Source organism: Cynocephalus volans, chromosome 14, assembly GCF_027409185.1.
Source record: "Cynocephalus volans isolate mCynVol1 chromosome 14, mCynVol1.pri, whole genome shotgun sequence".
NCBI classification, from domain to species: Eukaryota; Metazoa; Chordata; class Mammalia; order Dermoptera; family Cynocephalidae; genus Cynocephalus; species Cynocephalus volans.
Genome location: NC_084473.1, coordinates 50961939 through 50980252, shown reverse-complemented (window position 1 = coordinate 50980252; position 18314 = coordinate 50961939). Strand labels below are relative to the sequence as shown.

The 18314-nt window shown below is 38.5% G+C and overlaps 1 protein-coding gene across 3 annotated transcripts in view; it reads right to left on the bottom strand.

Annotated features, from left to right (window-relative positions):
* ACYP2 (acylphosphatase 2) overlaps positions 1-18314 on the bottom strand; it is a 175796-nt gene that overhangs the window by 9860 nt on the left and 147622 nt on the right. Inside the window, exon 4 of one of the 3 annotated variants that reach the window (XM_063078463.1) lies at positions 1973-2073. The exons of the other annotated variants lie outside the window; for them this stretch is intronic. Coding sequence (XP_062934533.1) covers positions 1973-2073 — 101 coding nt within the window. The remainder of the gene's footprint in view (positions 1-1972; positions 2074-18314) is intronic. 3 annotated transcript variants of the gene reach the window in all.

The following is an 18314-nucleotide window of genomic DNA, read 5'->3' as shown; positions in this document are numbered from 1 at the left end:
AAGTCCATCCTGCCAGCACAGCCACATGACATGCTGCCATCTGTCCAGTGCACAGTTTTATATGCTCTGACACACTGTAAAAATTGTTAGACACTTTTTCTTGATATCTCAAAGATGTACAAACACCTACTATTATATTTATTGTATTAATTCTGGATTTTCAAGTTTTGTAAAGAGAAGAATCTTTACATCCGACATAATCTTGCACGAAAGCTTCATACTTATAGCAGAAAAAATGAAGTTTTCTGAAGCAAGGGAATGGTTGGGTGTGTGTGGACAGCCTCCCCCTCCCCCTAGCTATACCCCAAGCACCTCTGGGGAATCCCAAGGGCTCTGAGGAGCTCAGTTTGAAACCTGCTCTATTAACCTACTACTGAGCAATGATGTGAGGGAGTAGAATGAATCTATCATTTGTAGAAGTGAAAATCAACATAGGATCAACTGTCTTTTGTCTAATTCAAGTCAGTGTTTCTTACAAAATGTATTAAGTTCCTGGGGTAATATAAAAAATTCCATTTAACTAATATCTTTGTCTGAAACAAAGAGGTGAAATTAAAGTACTAGAAAGCCAACACTATCAATAATTCATAGCAGTTCTATTTCCTGGGACTAAAGTGGGGCAGCATAATCCTTTCAGATATCTCTGTAGCACCAGTATAAAATGTAGACCACAGCAAGAAAGCATACAGTAAGAAAAGACAGCTAATGAATTAAAACCTAATGTAGTGCATGTTGGAAAATATTGAGTTGCCTGCCCATTTCAAGCTTTTAAACTAGCATTAATAATGAAAGAATGGTACATAACATTTTTGCCATTCTCTTTTCTTTAACAAGTTTCCTTATTCAATTACATTTGGACAAATAATACTACAAACTTCTTTATTATCAAAACAAATGTTTTAATGGTATTTTGATATAATGTCTAAAATATTTGTCAGATATGCAGCATTAGCAGTAATTAGCAATTGTCCAGTGATTATCCAAGGACATCCATAATTAACCTGAGACTTAGGTTTTTCATCTTTAAAATGGAGATAATACTACTCTCCTCACTGAGCTATTGAAAAGATTAAAGAGGATGTGTGTAAATCACCTAAAGCAACATTGGTCACACAGTAGGCTCTTAGTAACTGTTATTACAGTGTAATTGTTATCTGCCTTTGCTAAATATGATGGACAGCCTGTTTAGCAAGATCTGTGCCCTCAGAGTCACACACTTCTAGTGCAATTCTACTAGTAAAACCTTTTGGTCTTGGCAGAGGTGCTTCACAGTTGCAGTGGGAAATGGGATGCCGTTTAACCTCCTTAGCTGGGTAAGAGTCTGGAAGAGCTACCCAGGCATGAGCTATACCCAGGATTCTGAGAACCAGCCAATTGAATCAAATGGTCTGGGCACAAAGAAGGCAAGTGAGGGCATAACTACGGCTCCCTGCTGCACCACACCTTCTGGGGCAATAAAGTGACGGATATGCTCTTATTTCTGTTTTAAATAGTGGGAAGAAAATAGGTGCTAGCAGAATGGCAATGGAAGTAGACTTTGGGATCATTATGCTAGGGTGTGAATCCAGCTACCACTTCCTATTTGGTCATCTTTGGCAAGTTTCTTAAACTCCCAGTGCCTCATCTGTAAAATGGAGAGTATATTGCCTATCTCATAGAGTTATTATGAGGATCAAATGAGATAATTTTGTAAAGTGCTTAACACAGTTTCTAGAAAATAGTAAACACAATGATTTTTAGCTATTGTGTCAGTCAGGGTGCGGTAGCAGGTGATGAAAACCATCTTAGTTATTTTAGAATGGAATTTGATAAAGGAAATTAGGATCTTACATCATCACTGGAAGGACAGATTTAGATTGGGCCTGATGGAGCAACTCTGTGGAACTGGCTGCTGCATTAGTCTGTTTCTGTTGCTTATAACAAAATACTTGGAACTGGGTGATTTGTAAGAAGATGGAATTTTATTGCTTACAGTTTCTGAGGCTGGGAAGTCCAAAGTCCAGGGAACACATTTCGTAAGGGTCTTCTTTGATAGTGGCTTTACAGCAATGTAGGGGTCTCACACGGCAGAAACTGGCAGAGCAGAGAGAGAGACTCTCATGTGCTCTCCTTTTAATGCTCTCAGTACCACACCCCTGACCACCATTACTAATCCATTCACTACAGCATAGTCCTGCAATCTAATCACCTCTTCAAGGCCCTACCTTTCAATTACCATAACAGGATTTCTCACCTTCAACAGTTACAGAGGGAATTAAGCTTCTAATATATGAACTTTGGGGGACACAATTCAATCAATCCACAGCAGCTGCTAAAGTATAAAATGTTAAAACTGTGTTCTCACACAAACATAAAATGACATGTGTCAAAGATTTTATTCAATGAATTAGTTAATGAGGGAAACTGTAAGGTGTTAAGTCTGGTTCAATGAAGAATTTAGAGATACACACACACGTATGTGTATGTGTCTATCCATACAAACGTACAATCAGGAATGCGGAAATCAGCTTGCTAATAGATACAAAACTGGTTAAAATTCTATAGGGCAGCACTATCTATAAGGCTGAACTATAATGTGAACCTCATATAATTAAAAATTTTCTAGGAGCTACATTAAAAAAATAAAAATAATAGGTAAAATTAATTTTTAAAATATATTTTACTAATCCAATGTATCTAAGATATTATTTTAAGATGTAATCAATATAAACAATAAGTACAATTAACGAGATATTTTACATACTTTTTATATTGAGACTTGGAAATCTGCTGTGTATTTTACATTTACAATGTGTATCAATTCAAACTTCCCACACTACAAGTGCTCAATAACCACATGTGGCTAGTGGCTCCCATATTAGACAGTGTAGGGCAATAAAAAACAATGTTTGGGGTTATCTTTTCTTCAGGGCAAAAATCCCACTGTATATCTACCAGAAAAAAAAAAAAATTCATTTGCTATGGAACAGAATTATGTGTATTTCTACAGTCTGCTGCAAGTAAATTTCTACCTTAGAGTTGTAAACCAGCCTAGTCAATAGGAAGTTAATCAAAGATGCACACCCCTACAGAATCAGAAAATTCCTGAGTGTTCCAGTAGACAATACCCAGAACTTCCCTGAAAGACACCCCCATCATCTCTGTGACCCAATTCCAAGCCTTGGATAATTTTTCCTGATAGGCCCATTTGGAGAACTGCTGGGAATCAGGAGGCTGCCACTGAAATCACTGCATTTATGTACACACTACTCTAACTGCAGTACAGGCATCAGGAAGCCATCATCAGAATTGCTTGCCCCAGTGCCACATAATGTCCACTACATCCTCAAACCAGCTGAATGCATGCCTTAGCACTTCTGCCTCTCTCTCTCCACCTAACTCAGCTCCAAATTCAAATTTCACATGAGTATCTCTGACTGATGAAGCTTAAATCATATTCTAAACCCTAGCTGTAAGGCGGTTAGGGAAATAAAGCTCCTAACTCTCCAGGGCCTGCAGTAAAAGAAAGACACCAGAGGAGTTTGGAACAGAGGTTGCCCAAGCCAATGTACCATGTCTACCACTGCTAGCATTCAGTTAACAAAAACTCCACGAAATTCTACATGATGGGATTCAGAAATATTATGAAGATTTTTTTTTTTTTTTTTTTCTGGTCTGTATGGTGGCAACAATTTTATAGATCCTCTCCAAGCTGGAGTTCCTCTGAGCCCTAGAACAGAATCCCAAGGAACACTCTCAATGAAGGGTCAAGTGGAGAAGGAGAAGCAGAGAACACATAGAAGGAACGACCAGAGGAGAGGGAGATAACCACAAAGTGTTGTATTAGGAAAGGTAAGGGCACAGAGTATTTTAAGAGTGGAGTCAACTTCCAAAGGCTGCTGGGACCCAAGTAAAATACGAACGGAAAAGTGCTTTGCGACCTTGGCAAGATCAGCTTCAGTAAAGTGGTGGGGGTGGAAGCCAGATTAGAATGGTTTTAGGAGTGAGGGGGAAGTGAAGAAATGGAAAAGCAAGAATAGATAACGTCTTTCAAGCTGTCTGATTGTGGAGGACAGGAGAGACACAGAGCAGCTTTCTACATCTTTAAGGTTCTGTTCTTGGCAAGTCAAACCTGCCTGGATTTTGAATTCAGTGCCTTCCAATATTTATGAGCGCCTTGTCTCAGAAGAGCAATATTTGAGTAAGATTGCCTCAAGGACACACAGTACAGGATGTTCTCTATTCCAGATATGCTGAAATCCACTCCTACAAGAAGCCAAAAGGAAAGTGAGCTGGCCAGACACCCCTGTCTCTTCACACCGCACCCTGACCTCTCCACCTCCCCCAAAACTGCTCATAAGCACATTCAGTTTCGGGGGGATGCCATTAGCTGATACAGAACTACTAAGTAGTTTAAAGCCAAGCTGTGACCCACCCATAGCTGAGGTCATTATTTCAGGCATTTTTTAAGCCTTGTTCCTGGATCTGTTTTATGTCCCACCCTTGTTTTTATCCCTTTTCACTTTTAAATGTATGCTCTCTTGTTATAGGTTTACTTTAGTACTTACTATAGTATTCTTACAAATCACTTTAAATCTTGCAGGGAACAAAGTGAGGTGTAAACCTATAAAGCTGTGGGTTTTTTTCCCCCTTTGTTGACACTGTTTCTTTGATTTTATAATGGAAATTATGGGGCGGGGCGGGGGAAGGGGGGAAGGTTTATTTACGGGGTTTTGCTTTACAACCGACTGTGCTAGATACCTTTTCCATTAAAGTGAGGCACACAAGGTTAAGTGGTCATAAAAACACGTCTCCTGGGGCTGCGCTCTCCGCGGCCGCCCCCCCCCGCCCCCCGTCGACGGCCATGCAGTCGGGGACTGAGCTCGCAGCCCGGCCCAGCGAGGGCAGCTCGGCCAGGGCAGCTCGGGCTGGAGCGCGCCCTCGCAGACAGGAGCACGCGCAGCTTGAACTACCAGAAATCCGTGAAGCGTCTGCCCGACGGTCACTTTGAGAATAATTTGTGCATAACTGAATCAAAAGAATAGTTTGAAGGCAGAGTAGAAAGGCAGCTAATGACACAAGAACCACAGAAGGAACAGATTTGATAGATGGAAAATCAGAAGCAAAACTTGAATGTTAATGGAGAGACTGAGTGCGTCTTAAAGGGCTGTGACGAGGCACACTGCACACACGATGTAACCCTGAGGATGGGGGCTTTCGGAATGCTCTAAAATACTGGAGAAAAAAAAATAGCAAAGCCGTTTTTATGGCTATGTCTCAAAGTTGGGGAAATGGCTTATCTTTTGAACTCCCAGGATTTACAAATTTATTCTTTTTAGATTCTCATTTTCCCCTTGAGGAGTATTTTAAGTCCACGTGCGTGACTCAGTTCATAGTGAGGCTCATGACAGGAGGTAAGAATGCTATAGTAATGTTTCAGTTTGTAAACGGTCGCCTGTAAATGGTACTTTTATATTACAATACTCTCAATGTTTTTCCAGCACTGAAGTGTTCAATGCTCACAAATTTCAATCTGTGTGAACAGATTGTCATAAAATAGCCATTTCCTATCAAAATGTTTTCCTTTTTATACTCACAAAAAATATGCCCTCATTTCCTTTTTTACAATAATATAGAACAAAATAGGTGAGGAAAAAATATCTATCTTGCTAATATTAATAATTTTTTGCAGGTTATAAAACAAAGTCATTGCTAAATCCCAATGTGTTTCTGCCTAATAGATCTGCAACATAACCAGTACCACTTTAGACAAGCCCAAGTACAAAATGGCGCTGCCCACCTCCTCTGCTTCACCCCCTTCCCTTTATGAGAAGCCTCCTGACTTAAACAGAAACCCCTTTTGCTTCAGCAAGGACCCAGTTCTCCATCCCCAAGCCACATTAGCATAATGACCCTCCTTGATGGTATCACCCAGCCCTTGGCCCAACATACCAATATAAGCTCTACCACCCCCACACCTGGTGCTGTCCCCTTTCCAGGGCAGCCCCAGGCCGCCTGCCACTTTGAGCACGGCCCAGCAGATTTTCTTCCTTTAATAAAGCTTGAACAGTACCCGGCATCTTGGCTCACTTTCTTTCACTGCCTAAATTTTGAAAACTAAAATTAAGTGTAGTGTTGTCACCCTAATATAAAATTTAAACAGGTTGTGCCTGTTGGATGACTTAAATCTGCTGTGCTTTTTATAAAGAAATCTAATTTATTAACAGTTTAATGGATCTTAGACAAACAAAAGGACATCATCAATAGATCCAAGTTGCATATCTAGTGGGAGGTGACAAACAGGAAGATGGAAGGATGAAAGTTTGAAAGGGGGAAGAGAGAAAAAGATTTAATGGAAGAGGTTGAGAGACATGTAATGACCCCCCACTAAAGTAAAATTCTACATAATTTTAATATTGTACCCTAAGGTGTGCTCGATTTCCCTGACACCATTAATAAAATAATCAAAGAATATATAGTAACCAGAATCCAAATGCAATTTAAATTAATTATATTATGCCTCTCTCTTTTGAACTGAAAGCTACTTACACAGTAGATGGCTGTCATTATTTAGTTTTCCAAATGACTTTCAGATGAGGTGACTCTAACTAGGCATATAAACCCATCTTCACCAGAGTGCCATCTTTGCATTTGAATAGAATTAAAAGTCCAGGGTCTCAGAAGTTACAACCACCAAGCTAAAGCTAAAGATATTGGACCCCCTGACATTGGGTCTAGAAAGTGCTGTTCGGACCTGGAATCATCCAGATGAGGGCTCAATATTTGGGAGCCTCTTCTAATTACACACTATTTCCTGTTCCAGATAAACTTCATCAAAGAAAGAAAGAAAATAGTTAGCAGCTTCCTACAGAATCCTATGAGGCATCATTACATTAGTGGAGTCACTATAGGTCTTCAGTAGTCTAGGATATTATTCTTAGAAGCATCCTCTGAAATGATCAAGTTTAGGCAAACAAATGCACGCTAACCAAATTCACAGATCAATTCATACAATAGAATACCATGTACTCATTTCTATTAGGTACTGTATTTGGCCTATATCACCCATTTATACAAGAATTTTCCTATTGAGGAAGTGCACTAATGAGACAGAATAACATTAGATTGCTCTTTCTTTAGTCTGGGTGAAATTTGGGGCCTAGAGAATATATAATGGTAGTACCCTCTTCTCTAGGAAGCACTGAAGAAATGGTGCTACACCACCCACTGCTTTTCACTTAAGACTTCATTGCCTCAGTCAAGTTAGGGAGGCTGTAGTTTTCTTTGTAGTTGCCTTGTTCCTGTCCTGGAGATACTCCTTGGTCATCTCCATTATGCTGAAACACACTGCAGTCTAAGGTAGAGACATTGTAGTGTAGGGTAGAGACAAGGGAAAAACCTATCACTGCCTGTACCATATTTGCAAACCACATCTTAAGTCAGTTTGCTTTGAAAGAGGTGATTTTGTTTGTTTCAGTTTCGAAGGCAAAATTTCTGATATTTTCCCTTGGCTCAGGAAAGGTAAAGGGAAGTAAGAACTTTCCAGCCAGTGGCTATGGGACTCATAGGCAACTGCAAGAATGCCCCCTTTCTACAGACAGAATTAGCCACAAAGGGAATGAGCGGAAGTCATGTTCTCCAGTACAATGAAAGGAATAGCATACAGAGGCAGTGTGCTTACTGGGGAATGTTCCCCTCGCTATAGCGTCTGTTCAAACTATCCTTAAACCTAGAGGCTTCAGACAATATTTATCCTGCTTACAAGTCTGTAATTTGGGCAGGGCTTGACAGGGAAAGCTCATCTCGGCCACAGCTGATTTTGAGAGCAGCTCTAAGGCTGAAGACTGGCGATCTGGGAAAACACAGTCAGCTGGGTCTGGAACAGCTGGGGCTTCTCAGGCATCTCTCTCCCTCCCTAGGTGGCCTCTCTAGCATGGCAGCTTCAGGGTAGCCAAGACTTCTTAAGTGCATGTTGGTTCAGAGATCCAAAGGCACATGTCCAAGAAAGAGAGAGAGAGAGAGAGAGACAGGCAGAAGCTGTATTGCCCACTCTCACCTGGTCTTGGAAGGCACTCAGTGTCACCTCCACCACATTCTTTCGGTTAGAAGCTAGTCACTAAGGCTGTCCCATGTTCAACGGGAGGGGAATTAGAGCCTGATCTGATATGGTCTGCATGTGTCCCCCAAAACTCATATGTTGAACTTAGTTGCCAATGCGATAGTATTAAAAGGTGGGGCCTTTAGGAGGTGATTAAGTCATGAGGGCAGAACTTTCATGGATGGGACTAGCACTGTATGAAAGGGCTTGCAGGGGCAAGTCTATTCCTTCTGTTTCTTCAGTCCCTTCCTCCTCTTGAGGACAGAGCATTGGTCCCTTCTGGGGGAAGCATCCTTCAAGGAGCCATCATGGGAGCAGAGACCAGGCCCTCATCAGACACTGAGACTGCCAGTGCTTTGTCCTTGGATTTCTCAGCCTCCAGAACTGTGAGAAATCAATTTCTATTACTTATAAATTGCCCGTCTAGGGTATTTTTTTTTATAGCAGAACAAATGGACTAAGATATCTCTTTCAGAGAGGAGTGTCAAAAAATTGGGGGACATGTTTTAAAATTACCAGGGTAACTTTATATAGTTAAAGAATTATAGGAAAGTATACCATTAATTTATTTACTCATTCATTCACTCAAAAATACTTATGGGGCTTTTGCCATATACTAAGAAAATACTGCTTTTTGAAATTAAAACAAAAATGATTCTAGATATTCTAGCCTGAGGTAACTCACTTTTGAACTTAATTGAATACATTGAGAAGGCTGTATTTTATTTTAGGCCTGTCTTTGAAAGTGCTCAGACCAGCACAAAATACCAGATGATGACAAATCGTCCATTTGGAAACGAGTATAATCTGAACAGCATAAATGGATTTTTATTAGAACTCATTAAAAACCTGAGAAAATGGAAGAATAAATCTTTATTCGATAAAAATATATTCTAGAAAAGTTATTTGTTAAGCAAATTTATGTAAAAGCAAATCATTGTTCTACTAATTTTACACTTTTAGTGATTGATATATAAGAAAAGTTTTCCTTTACTTCCAAAATATTCAAAGTTGCCTGGTATGTTGAAAGGAGGATTGTTCTCTGATAGACAAAAGATAAAATATGAAATACATAGAAGAGTTATTGGCTAGGGCTGGTTTAGCTTTGAGGCACAGTAATAGTGGCTTGAACAAGGTAGAAGTTTATTTCTGTATCATATAAAGGAAGCGGAGTTTGGCAATCTAAGACTGGTACAACAGCTCCATGACTCTCAGAGACCTTTCCAGCTTACCACCCAGCTATCTCTAGTACATTGTCCTCGTCTTCATCCCTCAAGAGCTCCAATCATCATCACATCTGTGTTCATGCAGCACGATGGAGGAAGGGCAAAGAAGAGGAAAAGCATGTGTGTCTGCAGTATTTTAAGGTTTTCTAGTAGCTGCCACATAATATTGCCAATAACATTTCCAGAACTTAGCCACAAAAGAAGTTGGAAAATGTGTTAATGTAGGCTTTATTCTGAGTGGCTATGTGCCCAATAAAAATCACTTGTATCACAGTAGAAGAAGGGGAGGACGGCTACTGGAGGACAGCTAGCAGTTTCAGTCATAGGGTGGAAATAAGTGTCCTGTTTTGGACACATTAAGCAAGAGATGTCTCTTATATACCCAACTAAGCAATCAGGTATATGAGTCTGGAATTTAGAAGACAGATTGAAACTGATGTTATAAATTGGGAACTCAATAGCCTATAGATAATGTTTAATGCCACAGGTCTAGATGGCAATGCACAGGGAATGGATGGAGACAGAGAAGAGAAACGGTCAGTCAAATGAACATCCAGCAGAAAAGACTGAGAAGACATAGCAAGTGAAGCAGGAGGATCACCAGAAGACTATGATGTTCTAGAAGCCCAGTGCTATGGTTTGAATGTTTGTGTCCCCCCAAAATTTGTATGTTGAAACCTAATCCTGAATGTGGTGGTATTAAGAGGTATGGCCTTTAGGAAGTGATTAGGTCATGAGGGTGAAGCCCTCATGAATGGGACTGGTGCCCTTATAAAAGAGGCCCAAGAGAGCTTGTTTGCCTCTTCTGCTATGTGAGGACACACGTAGCAGGTGCTGTCTTTGAAGCAGACAGCAACCCTCACCAGACACTGAATCTGCTAGTGCCTTGATCTTGGACTTCCCAGCCTCCAGAACTGTGAACAATAAATTACTGAGTCTAAAGTATTTTTTTACAGATGCTCAAACAGACTAAGATACCAGCAAAAGAAGTGTTTCAAGAGGAAGTGAGTTTCAACAGTCTCACAGGCTGCTGAGAGTTTGAGTAACACAAAGCCTGGGAATTGATCACTAGATTTGGCAAGATGGAGGCCAAGGAGATCTAAATAAGCCTGGTTACTGTGGAGAGGTGGAAAGCAAATCCTGTTGGTAGGGAATGAAGAGAAAACAAGAGGGTGAAGAAGTAGAAACAGTCCTCTTAGATGGCTTTATCAAGGAGGTATGCTATAGAGAGCAGTGGGAGAAGAATGTGGGATCTAAAGAAAATTTTTTAATAAACATGAAAGGTTTATTAGAGATTAGAGCATGTTTGCATGCTTATGGTAATGATCTAATAGAAAGGAAAAGGTAGTAATGTGGAAGAGAGCAATGACAGCAGTAGCAAACCAGGATCCAATGTGCAAGTGGAACAAGAAGAAGCGTGTACAAAAAGGAGAGACACAGACACACTTGGTTTAGATAAGAGAGTGAGATAAGCAATAAGAAGAAGAGAGACCAAACAAACAAACAAACAACAACTAGGTGAAAAGATTCTGGCAGTGGAATTGAGGGTAGCAAATACTCAAAAGACAAAGAAGATTTATCAATTGACTGGTGCTGGCTGCCTGGGGCTCTGTGTTGAGGAGATGGGTGGTGCCTTATCCAGGCTCAGTGGGAGAAAGTGCAGTGGTCAGTGATGTGCTCCCCGATATTCTGACCTAAATCTCTTATGTAACCTGCTTTGACCTACAAGCACGTGGATGCTTTTTATGAGTCCAGCTTTGGCTTTTAATTATAAGTACTATTACAATCTTTTCCACTTGATAATATGAAGATCATTTGTTTTTATGTTGATAAATCATATCTACATTATCCTTTTAAACATCTCTTGGGTCTTCTGTTGTATAGGTAGATCCTATTGTACATAATTATTTTCCCATTGCTGGAAATTCGAGTTGTTCCAATTGTTAGAATATACTTAAATATCTACTTGTAAAACTCCTCCTACTAGATTACACCTACCTTATCATCTGGAAGGTACTATGAAGTTGTCATCTAAAAGCATGGGCTGTTGAGTCAGAGCCAGACCTCTGGAATTCAAATGACTGCTACCCTAGTTCCTAGCTATGCAGACTTGGGCAAGTTATTTAGTCAATGTGTCCTAGTGTCTTCATCTGTAAAATGGGGTTAATAATATTTCTGCCTTACAGGAACATTGTGAAGATGAAAGGAGTTAATATGTTATATGTTCAGCTCGAAACACAGTGCCTGGGGCATGGAAAGCATGCAATAAAATTTAGCTCATGCTTCGAGAAGCTCATGTCTACCCATCTCTATCCCCAGTGCCCAGCGCAGGGGCTGACAAGGACAAGGTGCTCGATGAGTTGCTTGTTGAATGATTTGTACGAGATCTTCAGTAACTGTATTAAAAGGTTATAATCCTAGTTACAGAGATATGACTAAATTGGAAATCTTTTAATCAGAATCTTGAGCCAAGATATGCAGACCTAACAGAGTGTTTGTATATAATAATTGGGATAAATTTTATCTTTTCATTTTTTCCCAATCATATTCAATAGATGGATAAAGCCCCAAATGCATCACAAATCTTTGAATTGAAAATGCCTCTGTAAAAAATATAAAAAAAGATTTCAAATCAATGGTGGTGCTATTTTTTTTTGCCATACTGTCATCTTAAATTTGTGAATGCTAGAAATAATCACATTCTTATTTCCTAAATTATTAATACAAACAGTCAGACCTGCTCATTGTAAAAATTCAAACAGGATATAAGTATAGGAAGTAGAAAGTGAAAGCTCCCCCTCCCACCTCCCAGCCCCACTCTTTGGAAATGTATTCTTTCAAACCTTCCCTTGCATATACAAATACAAATATACTCCAACACATAACTGCATGTGAGTATACCTATGCAGAGAATAAGAATGATTTAATGATGTCACCCTGCTGTACTTTCACATTCAAAAAAACCAAAAAACCAAAGACAAACATCTAAGTGATTTCCATCAGAAAAGATTGTCACCAGTCTCATGCTCATATTCACCAAATCTTTGTTTCCAGTGATTTCACTCCAGTTAATCACTTAAAAGCAAGTCTAATGTTTTTGTTCTGTTAATGAGAAAGTTAGTAAATATTTATTTACTGCTTTTTCTTAAACATTCATAGGAATACATGGGGGAAAACAAGCAGTGCTCCAGGCCAGAATTCATTTGCAGGATCTTGAAATTTGGCCATAAGGGTGATCTGCTTGCAGCAGGGCAAAGTAAAGGGTGGAGCAGGGTGAGGACACAGGAGGATTGGGAGATAAGCTGGGAATTCTCTGAAAACGCTAAAGCTGATTTTTAGTTGGATCTATTGGTCATTTATTGTTTTAGTTATTTTATTTCAAGTCCCCAATCCCAATCCCCCCAACAGACAAGGGGGTGTAAATCTTGGGATTTAGAATTGTATTCCTTAAAGGATTTGGAGAACTTGTATATTCTTCTATTGTTCTTTCATAAGAGATTTTCATTTACTATTTAAGTCAAATTTTTGAGGCAAAAAATACTCAAATTAACATACATTTCATTTTCAAGAGAACTGTGGTCTCCTGGGTAATGAACTATGAATAAAAACACATAAAATGAATAGCAGCAGTCACCTCGGCTCCTTTGTGGAAGGACACAGGATATAAATAAGTAAATGTATAAATGAAAAAATGAAAACAAACAGTAATGAAAGCTTGCTAATTGCGTTGCTTGCTTCTGTTATAACTCATTCATTCGAAAGAAGAAAATAATTAGCTGGTAGGGTATAATTACTATTTTTATAGCTCTTTCCTGTTCAAACAGATTTAATTGAATTTGTGTAATGGGGAAAAAAATGGACTTGCTAAAACATTTTCCATAATCATCTAGGTTCTGTTACAACGATCTATATTAACTCCTTAGAAAATGTTCCCACGATCAAGATCTTCTTGTTTCTCTCACCAGGAGCTGTAGCACTCTTATTTATAAGAATAAGGTTTTGATTTTGGCTTTTTAATTTTACTTCATAATACCAGAGCCTAGAATTAACTTCTCATCATAAAAAATTGAGCACGAGGGTTACATCAAACTCTAGCTCTGGCTTACCCAATTGAAGTTTTGTCTGGCTCCCACACCAGCCCATCCTTTCCTGTCTTGGGCATCTTACAGGGCTAATAATTTGTACCTCTCAGTCTATTGATTGAGACATTTTCATCCCCCATAATATCCATCCACAGTGCATGTGCACATGTGCACCGTGGAGCACCACCAATTTACTTTATATACAGAACTTAATTTGATGAAATGAATTAAATAGCTAGGAAGTTATCTGGCATCCAAAGCATCAGTACTGTCAGGAAAAGGAAATTGAGCCCTGATTTCTGAGCTATAATGACAAGGTTAATTAAAACTGGATTCTAATACTAAGTTACCAAGATTGAGACTAATCAGGTATTGAGTCAAAGTAATAAACTAGAGTTGATAATACAGAGAGTAATCTACTTTTGAATTATGCTTTGCTATTTTAAAAATGTTTTTAATTATGTTACTTCATTTAATCCTCCAGCATCTCTCTGAGGAGGATATTATTTCCATGTATAAATGAAGAGACCTAGGCTCATAGAGATAAATTCCTCTCCCTCTTGGTGATGTCTCCTTTTTCACCTGGCTTTCATACACCTTCCCACAATGATTCTGACTCTTGGTAGATTCTCTTCAAATAATTTACAAATCAATGATGCTGACCACTCAGTAGGATATAAACCCACTTTCTATCTCATTTCTCTTTCTCTCTATTAAGTTTCTTAGGAGTAAAATCTACCCTATGTCTCTTTACCTCTCATTAACTCTTCAACCCATTGAATTGGGCTTCCAAGCCCTCCCCTCCACTAAAACTACTCTCAGGAAAGGTATCACAGACCTCCAAATGGCTAAATTCAAAGCATACAATTTGGCCATTTTACTTGATATTTCTCCTCTGCCCTAGGCTTCTGGGACACTACCCTTTGGTTTTCCTCTTATGTTTCCAGGTGATCCTTTTCAGTAGGAGTTCCTCTTACTTTGTTCAATCCTTTTGGTGAATTTAGGCTTAATCCCATTCTCTTAATCTCTATCTACTCTTTGAATAATTTCATATAAACCCAGATTTAGCATGAAAGCTCCAGTTTCATATACCTCACTGCCTATTGAGTCTTCCCACTTGATTGTATCCTATCCACCTCCACCCACTTTCACACCCCCTGCCCACCCACACTTCTCTTACCCAATGTACTTTTCCTCCTGCACTCTGATACTTGACAGAATCTGGGCAGCCATAGACTTTCAACCATCCTGCACAGTCAATCAACCATGATGTCCTCTTGATTTTAATAATTTTTCATATCTCTCTCTTCTCCACCCTTATTACCCCTGACGTACATCAGGCTCTTGTTTGTTTGCCAGGAATACAAGTCAAGATTGCATCTGAGGCTTGGGGCCATTACTTAGCAGGTGAAGTGAAAAAAAATTGAGATTTGTATCCCTCCTATCACAGTGTTTGGCTCTGGACTTCTCCTATTGCTGGGTCTCAGTGGGGGATTTTGGTCAGGAATGATGGAAAATTATAAACCACATGTTGCTTCTTACCTTCACAGTACTTGAAGTTTATCTTAAAATAGCCACAGAAGAAGATGAGGCAGCACATGCAAACCATTTAACAAATAGTTATTAGATGTCTACACTGTAATCTGTATAAGCCATCCAAAGACATATACAGCATGGTCCCTGTCCTCAATGAACTCACAGTCTAGTGGGAAAGGCAAAAGATTGTAATTCTGCATGAGAAAGGCGATGATGAAGGAATGTATGAAGTGTTATGTGAGTACGGGAGGGACTTTTCATCCCCCTATCCATTTTGTCCTCATGGCAGTAAGCACGTGAGGTGGTGGAGGAGGGAGTGGTAGCCTGCCTGAGAAGGTAGAGAAAGGCTTCCAGAAGATGTGTGGCAATGCTCTCTATCTTGCAGAAACTGTAAGAGACTGTAGCTCTGGATCCTGACATTGGGGACTGTGGGAATTCTGCTGGCTATTTTCTCAGATGGCAGATTTATTCCAAACAAGTTACACAATCTCTTTGATTCCCTATCTCCACATCTCTAAAATGAAAGGCTGGCTTAAATCAGGGGTTGGCAAACTTTTTCTATACAAGGCCATACTGAAATGCTTTAGGTTTTGTGGTCCATACAATCTCTCACATCTACTCAACTCTGCCGTTGTAGTGCAAAAGCAACTACAGACTATAAGTTAACAAATGGGCCTAGCTGTATTCCAATACAACTCTGTTTACAAAAACAAGCAGGGGGCTGGCTTTTGCCTGCTGGCTGTAGTTTGCTGACCCCTGGTCTAATGATCTTCCTGAGACCTTCCAGGTTTACAATTCCATAGGTTCATGAAATGGCAGTTCTTAAATACTTGATATACTTCATGTTGGCTTTTAAATATACTTTTATTGTAGTTGATTAGCTCAGTAAATGTAAATGTGGCATTAAAAATGGAAAGATTTGGGCTTTGATCTATCATGGGTCAGTTAGCTTCTTTCTGTTCCATGACCATACACCAAGTCACAGACTTCAACAAATTCCTGGCCCTGCATGGAGCAACACAGAGCTGTGTGATTGAACAAATGTCATTCTTCCCTGTTTTTAAGGACATACCCGAATACCTACTCCCCTAATGATGGTATAGCAGCATCCTCTTTACACATGTGTACCAATATTATTTAGTTCATTTCAAAAGAGCAAATTATTTTTAAGAAAACTTGTCAATATCTGGCATTGGGATCCTAAAGGTAAATAAACAAGTATGTCTCATTAGGGAAACTTTTAATAAACCAAATTGATTTTTATGGCTACTAAACAAAAGAATGGTTTTTTTAAAAAGTATGCTGTTAGGGCCAGCCCCCTGGGTCAGTCAGTAGAGTGCGGCGCTGGTAGCGCGGAGGCTGCGGGTTCGGATCCTATTTAGGGATGGCTGGTGCGCTCACTGGCTGAGCATGGTGCAGACAACACCGCGCTGAGGGTTGCGATCCCCTTACCAGTCAAAAAAAAAAAAAAAGTATGCTGTTATGCATATAGTTTGCAGAATCAGCAAACTATGTATTATGTAGATGCCAACAGTCCTCCCTACTTTTGCTATGGTAGACATTACTTATCAATCCTAGCACTTCCCCACAGAGCCTGAATGTATTCACATCATCCTTCCAAACACATTGAACCCAGAAGCTATGCCAGGTTGATTGGCATTGCCATGCTAGGTGAAGTCTATTGTTAGATTGCAACAAAAGTTACTACATTTTTCCTGTCATTTTCTATACTTACTGTTAAGTTATTCTTGCTAAAAAAAAAAAGATATACATGTAACATTGCTGTTGCAGCTATAATATTCAACAATACAAAAATGCAGATAGTGTAAATCTCATACTCAGCAGATAGGAATATAAATCACTAAAAACATTTTATAAAGAAAAACTTGGCATTGTTTATTAAAAGCCTTAAAATGTGCGTATTAGTTGGGTACTTGGGGGTTTACCATATTATTCTCTCTACTTTTGGGTATGTTTAAAACTTTCTATAAAAAAATGTTTTTAAAGTGTCCAATGAAAATAAAAATATCATGGTAGATGATAAGCGAGTATTATTACATAAAAGTAATATCTAAATTAAATAACAATTCAAAACTGAAATAATGCATGTTACTTTATTGTAGAAAGCTTTGTGCCTATGATTATCTAGCATATGAAATTATAAAACAAATTTCATTATTGAAATTATTTTACTAATTTTTTAGTATGCATATTAAAGGATTTATAAGTACAGTAGGACCTCCATATCCATGGTTTCCACATCCATGAATTCGACCAATCATGGGTCAAAAATATTCAGAAAAAAAAAATTGCATCTGTACTGAACAAGTACAGACATTTTTTTGTCATTATTACCTAAACAATACAGTATAACAACTAATTACATAGCATTTACATTGTATTAGGTATTATAAGTAATCTAGAGATAATTTAAAGTATATGGGAGGGTGTGCATATGTTATAAGCAAATACTACGCCACTTTATATCAGGGGCTTGAGCATCCACAGATTTTGGTATCTGCAGAAGGTTCTGGAACCAATCCCCCACGGACACCAGGGGATGACTGTATATGCTTCTAAATGCATGAAATATCTCAGGAAAAATAAATGAAAATTACTAAAAGTAGCTGTCTCCTAGGAGGAGGAATAGATATCTGGAGGAAAAGGAAGTATGGGGAGTTGCTTGTCACTAAATATTCTATTGTTCCTTTTGAATTTTTATACATCTTACATGTGTTACCTGATTAAATAAATAAATAATAATAATAAAAAAATGAGCACATGCTTCAGCTCAGCGATTCTGCTCCAAAAAAATCTATCCTAAGGATGTAAGTGAGGATTTTGCCTCAAGGATGTTTATTACAGCATTGTGTGTAACAGGAGAATATTTCAAGCAATTTAAATGTCTAACAATTACGAATTGATTAGATAAGTTACATTATTTCCATATAAAGGAATAATAGATAGCCATTAAAATTATAAAATTATGTATTTTTACTAATACATAACAATATTGTAATACAGTATTTTCTTTAAAAGCAAGTTACAAAACAGGATGTATAGTATAATCTCACTCTTGTAAGAGAATACATATGGACAGAAAAATATTTGAAAGATGTGCATCAAAATGACAATAGTGGTTATCCCCTGAAAAACGGGTGGCTTTCTTTCTTTCTCTTATTCTTTGTTTATTTTCAAATTTCTCCAATAAACATATGTCAATTTAAAATTAACAAAAGATTATGAAGTGTTTAAGTAAATGCCTAAGTGAATAATAACAATTTTTCTTCTTTTTTTGTGAGTGAAAGAACATTTTGAATATAAAGAGAAATATAACTTTTGGCTTTCATGAACAAAATCAAAGTCATTACAATGAATGCTGAAATGTTATTG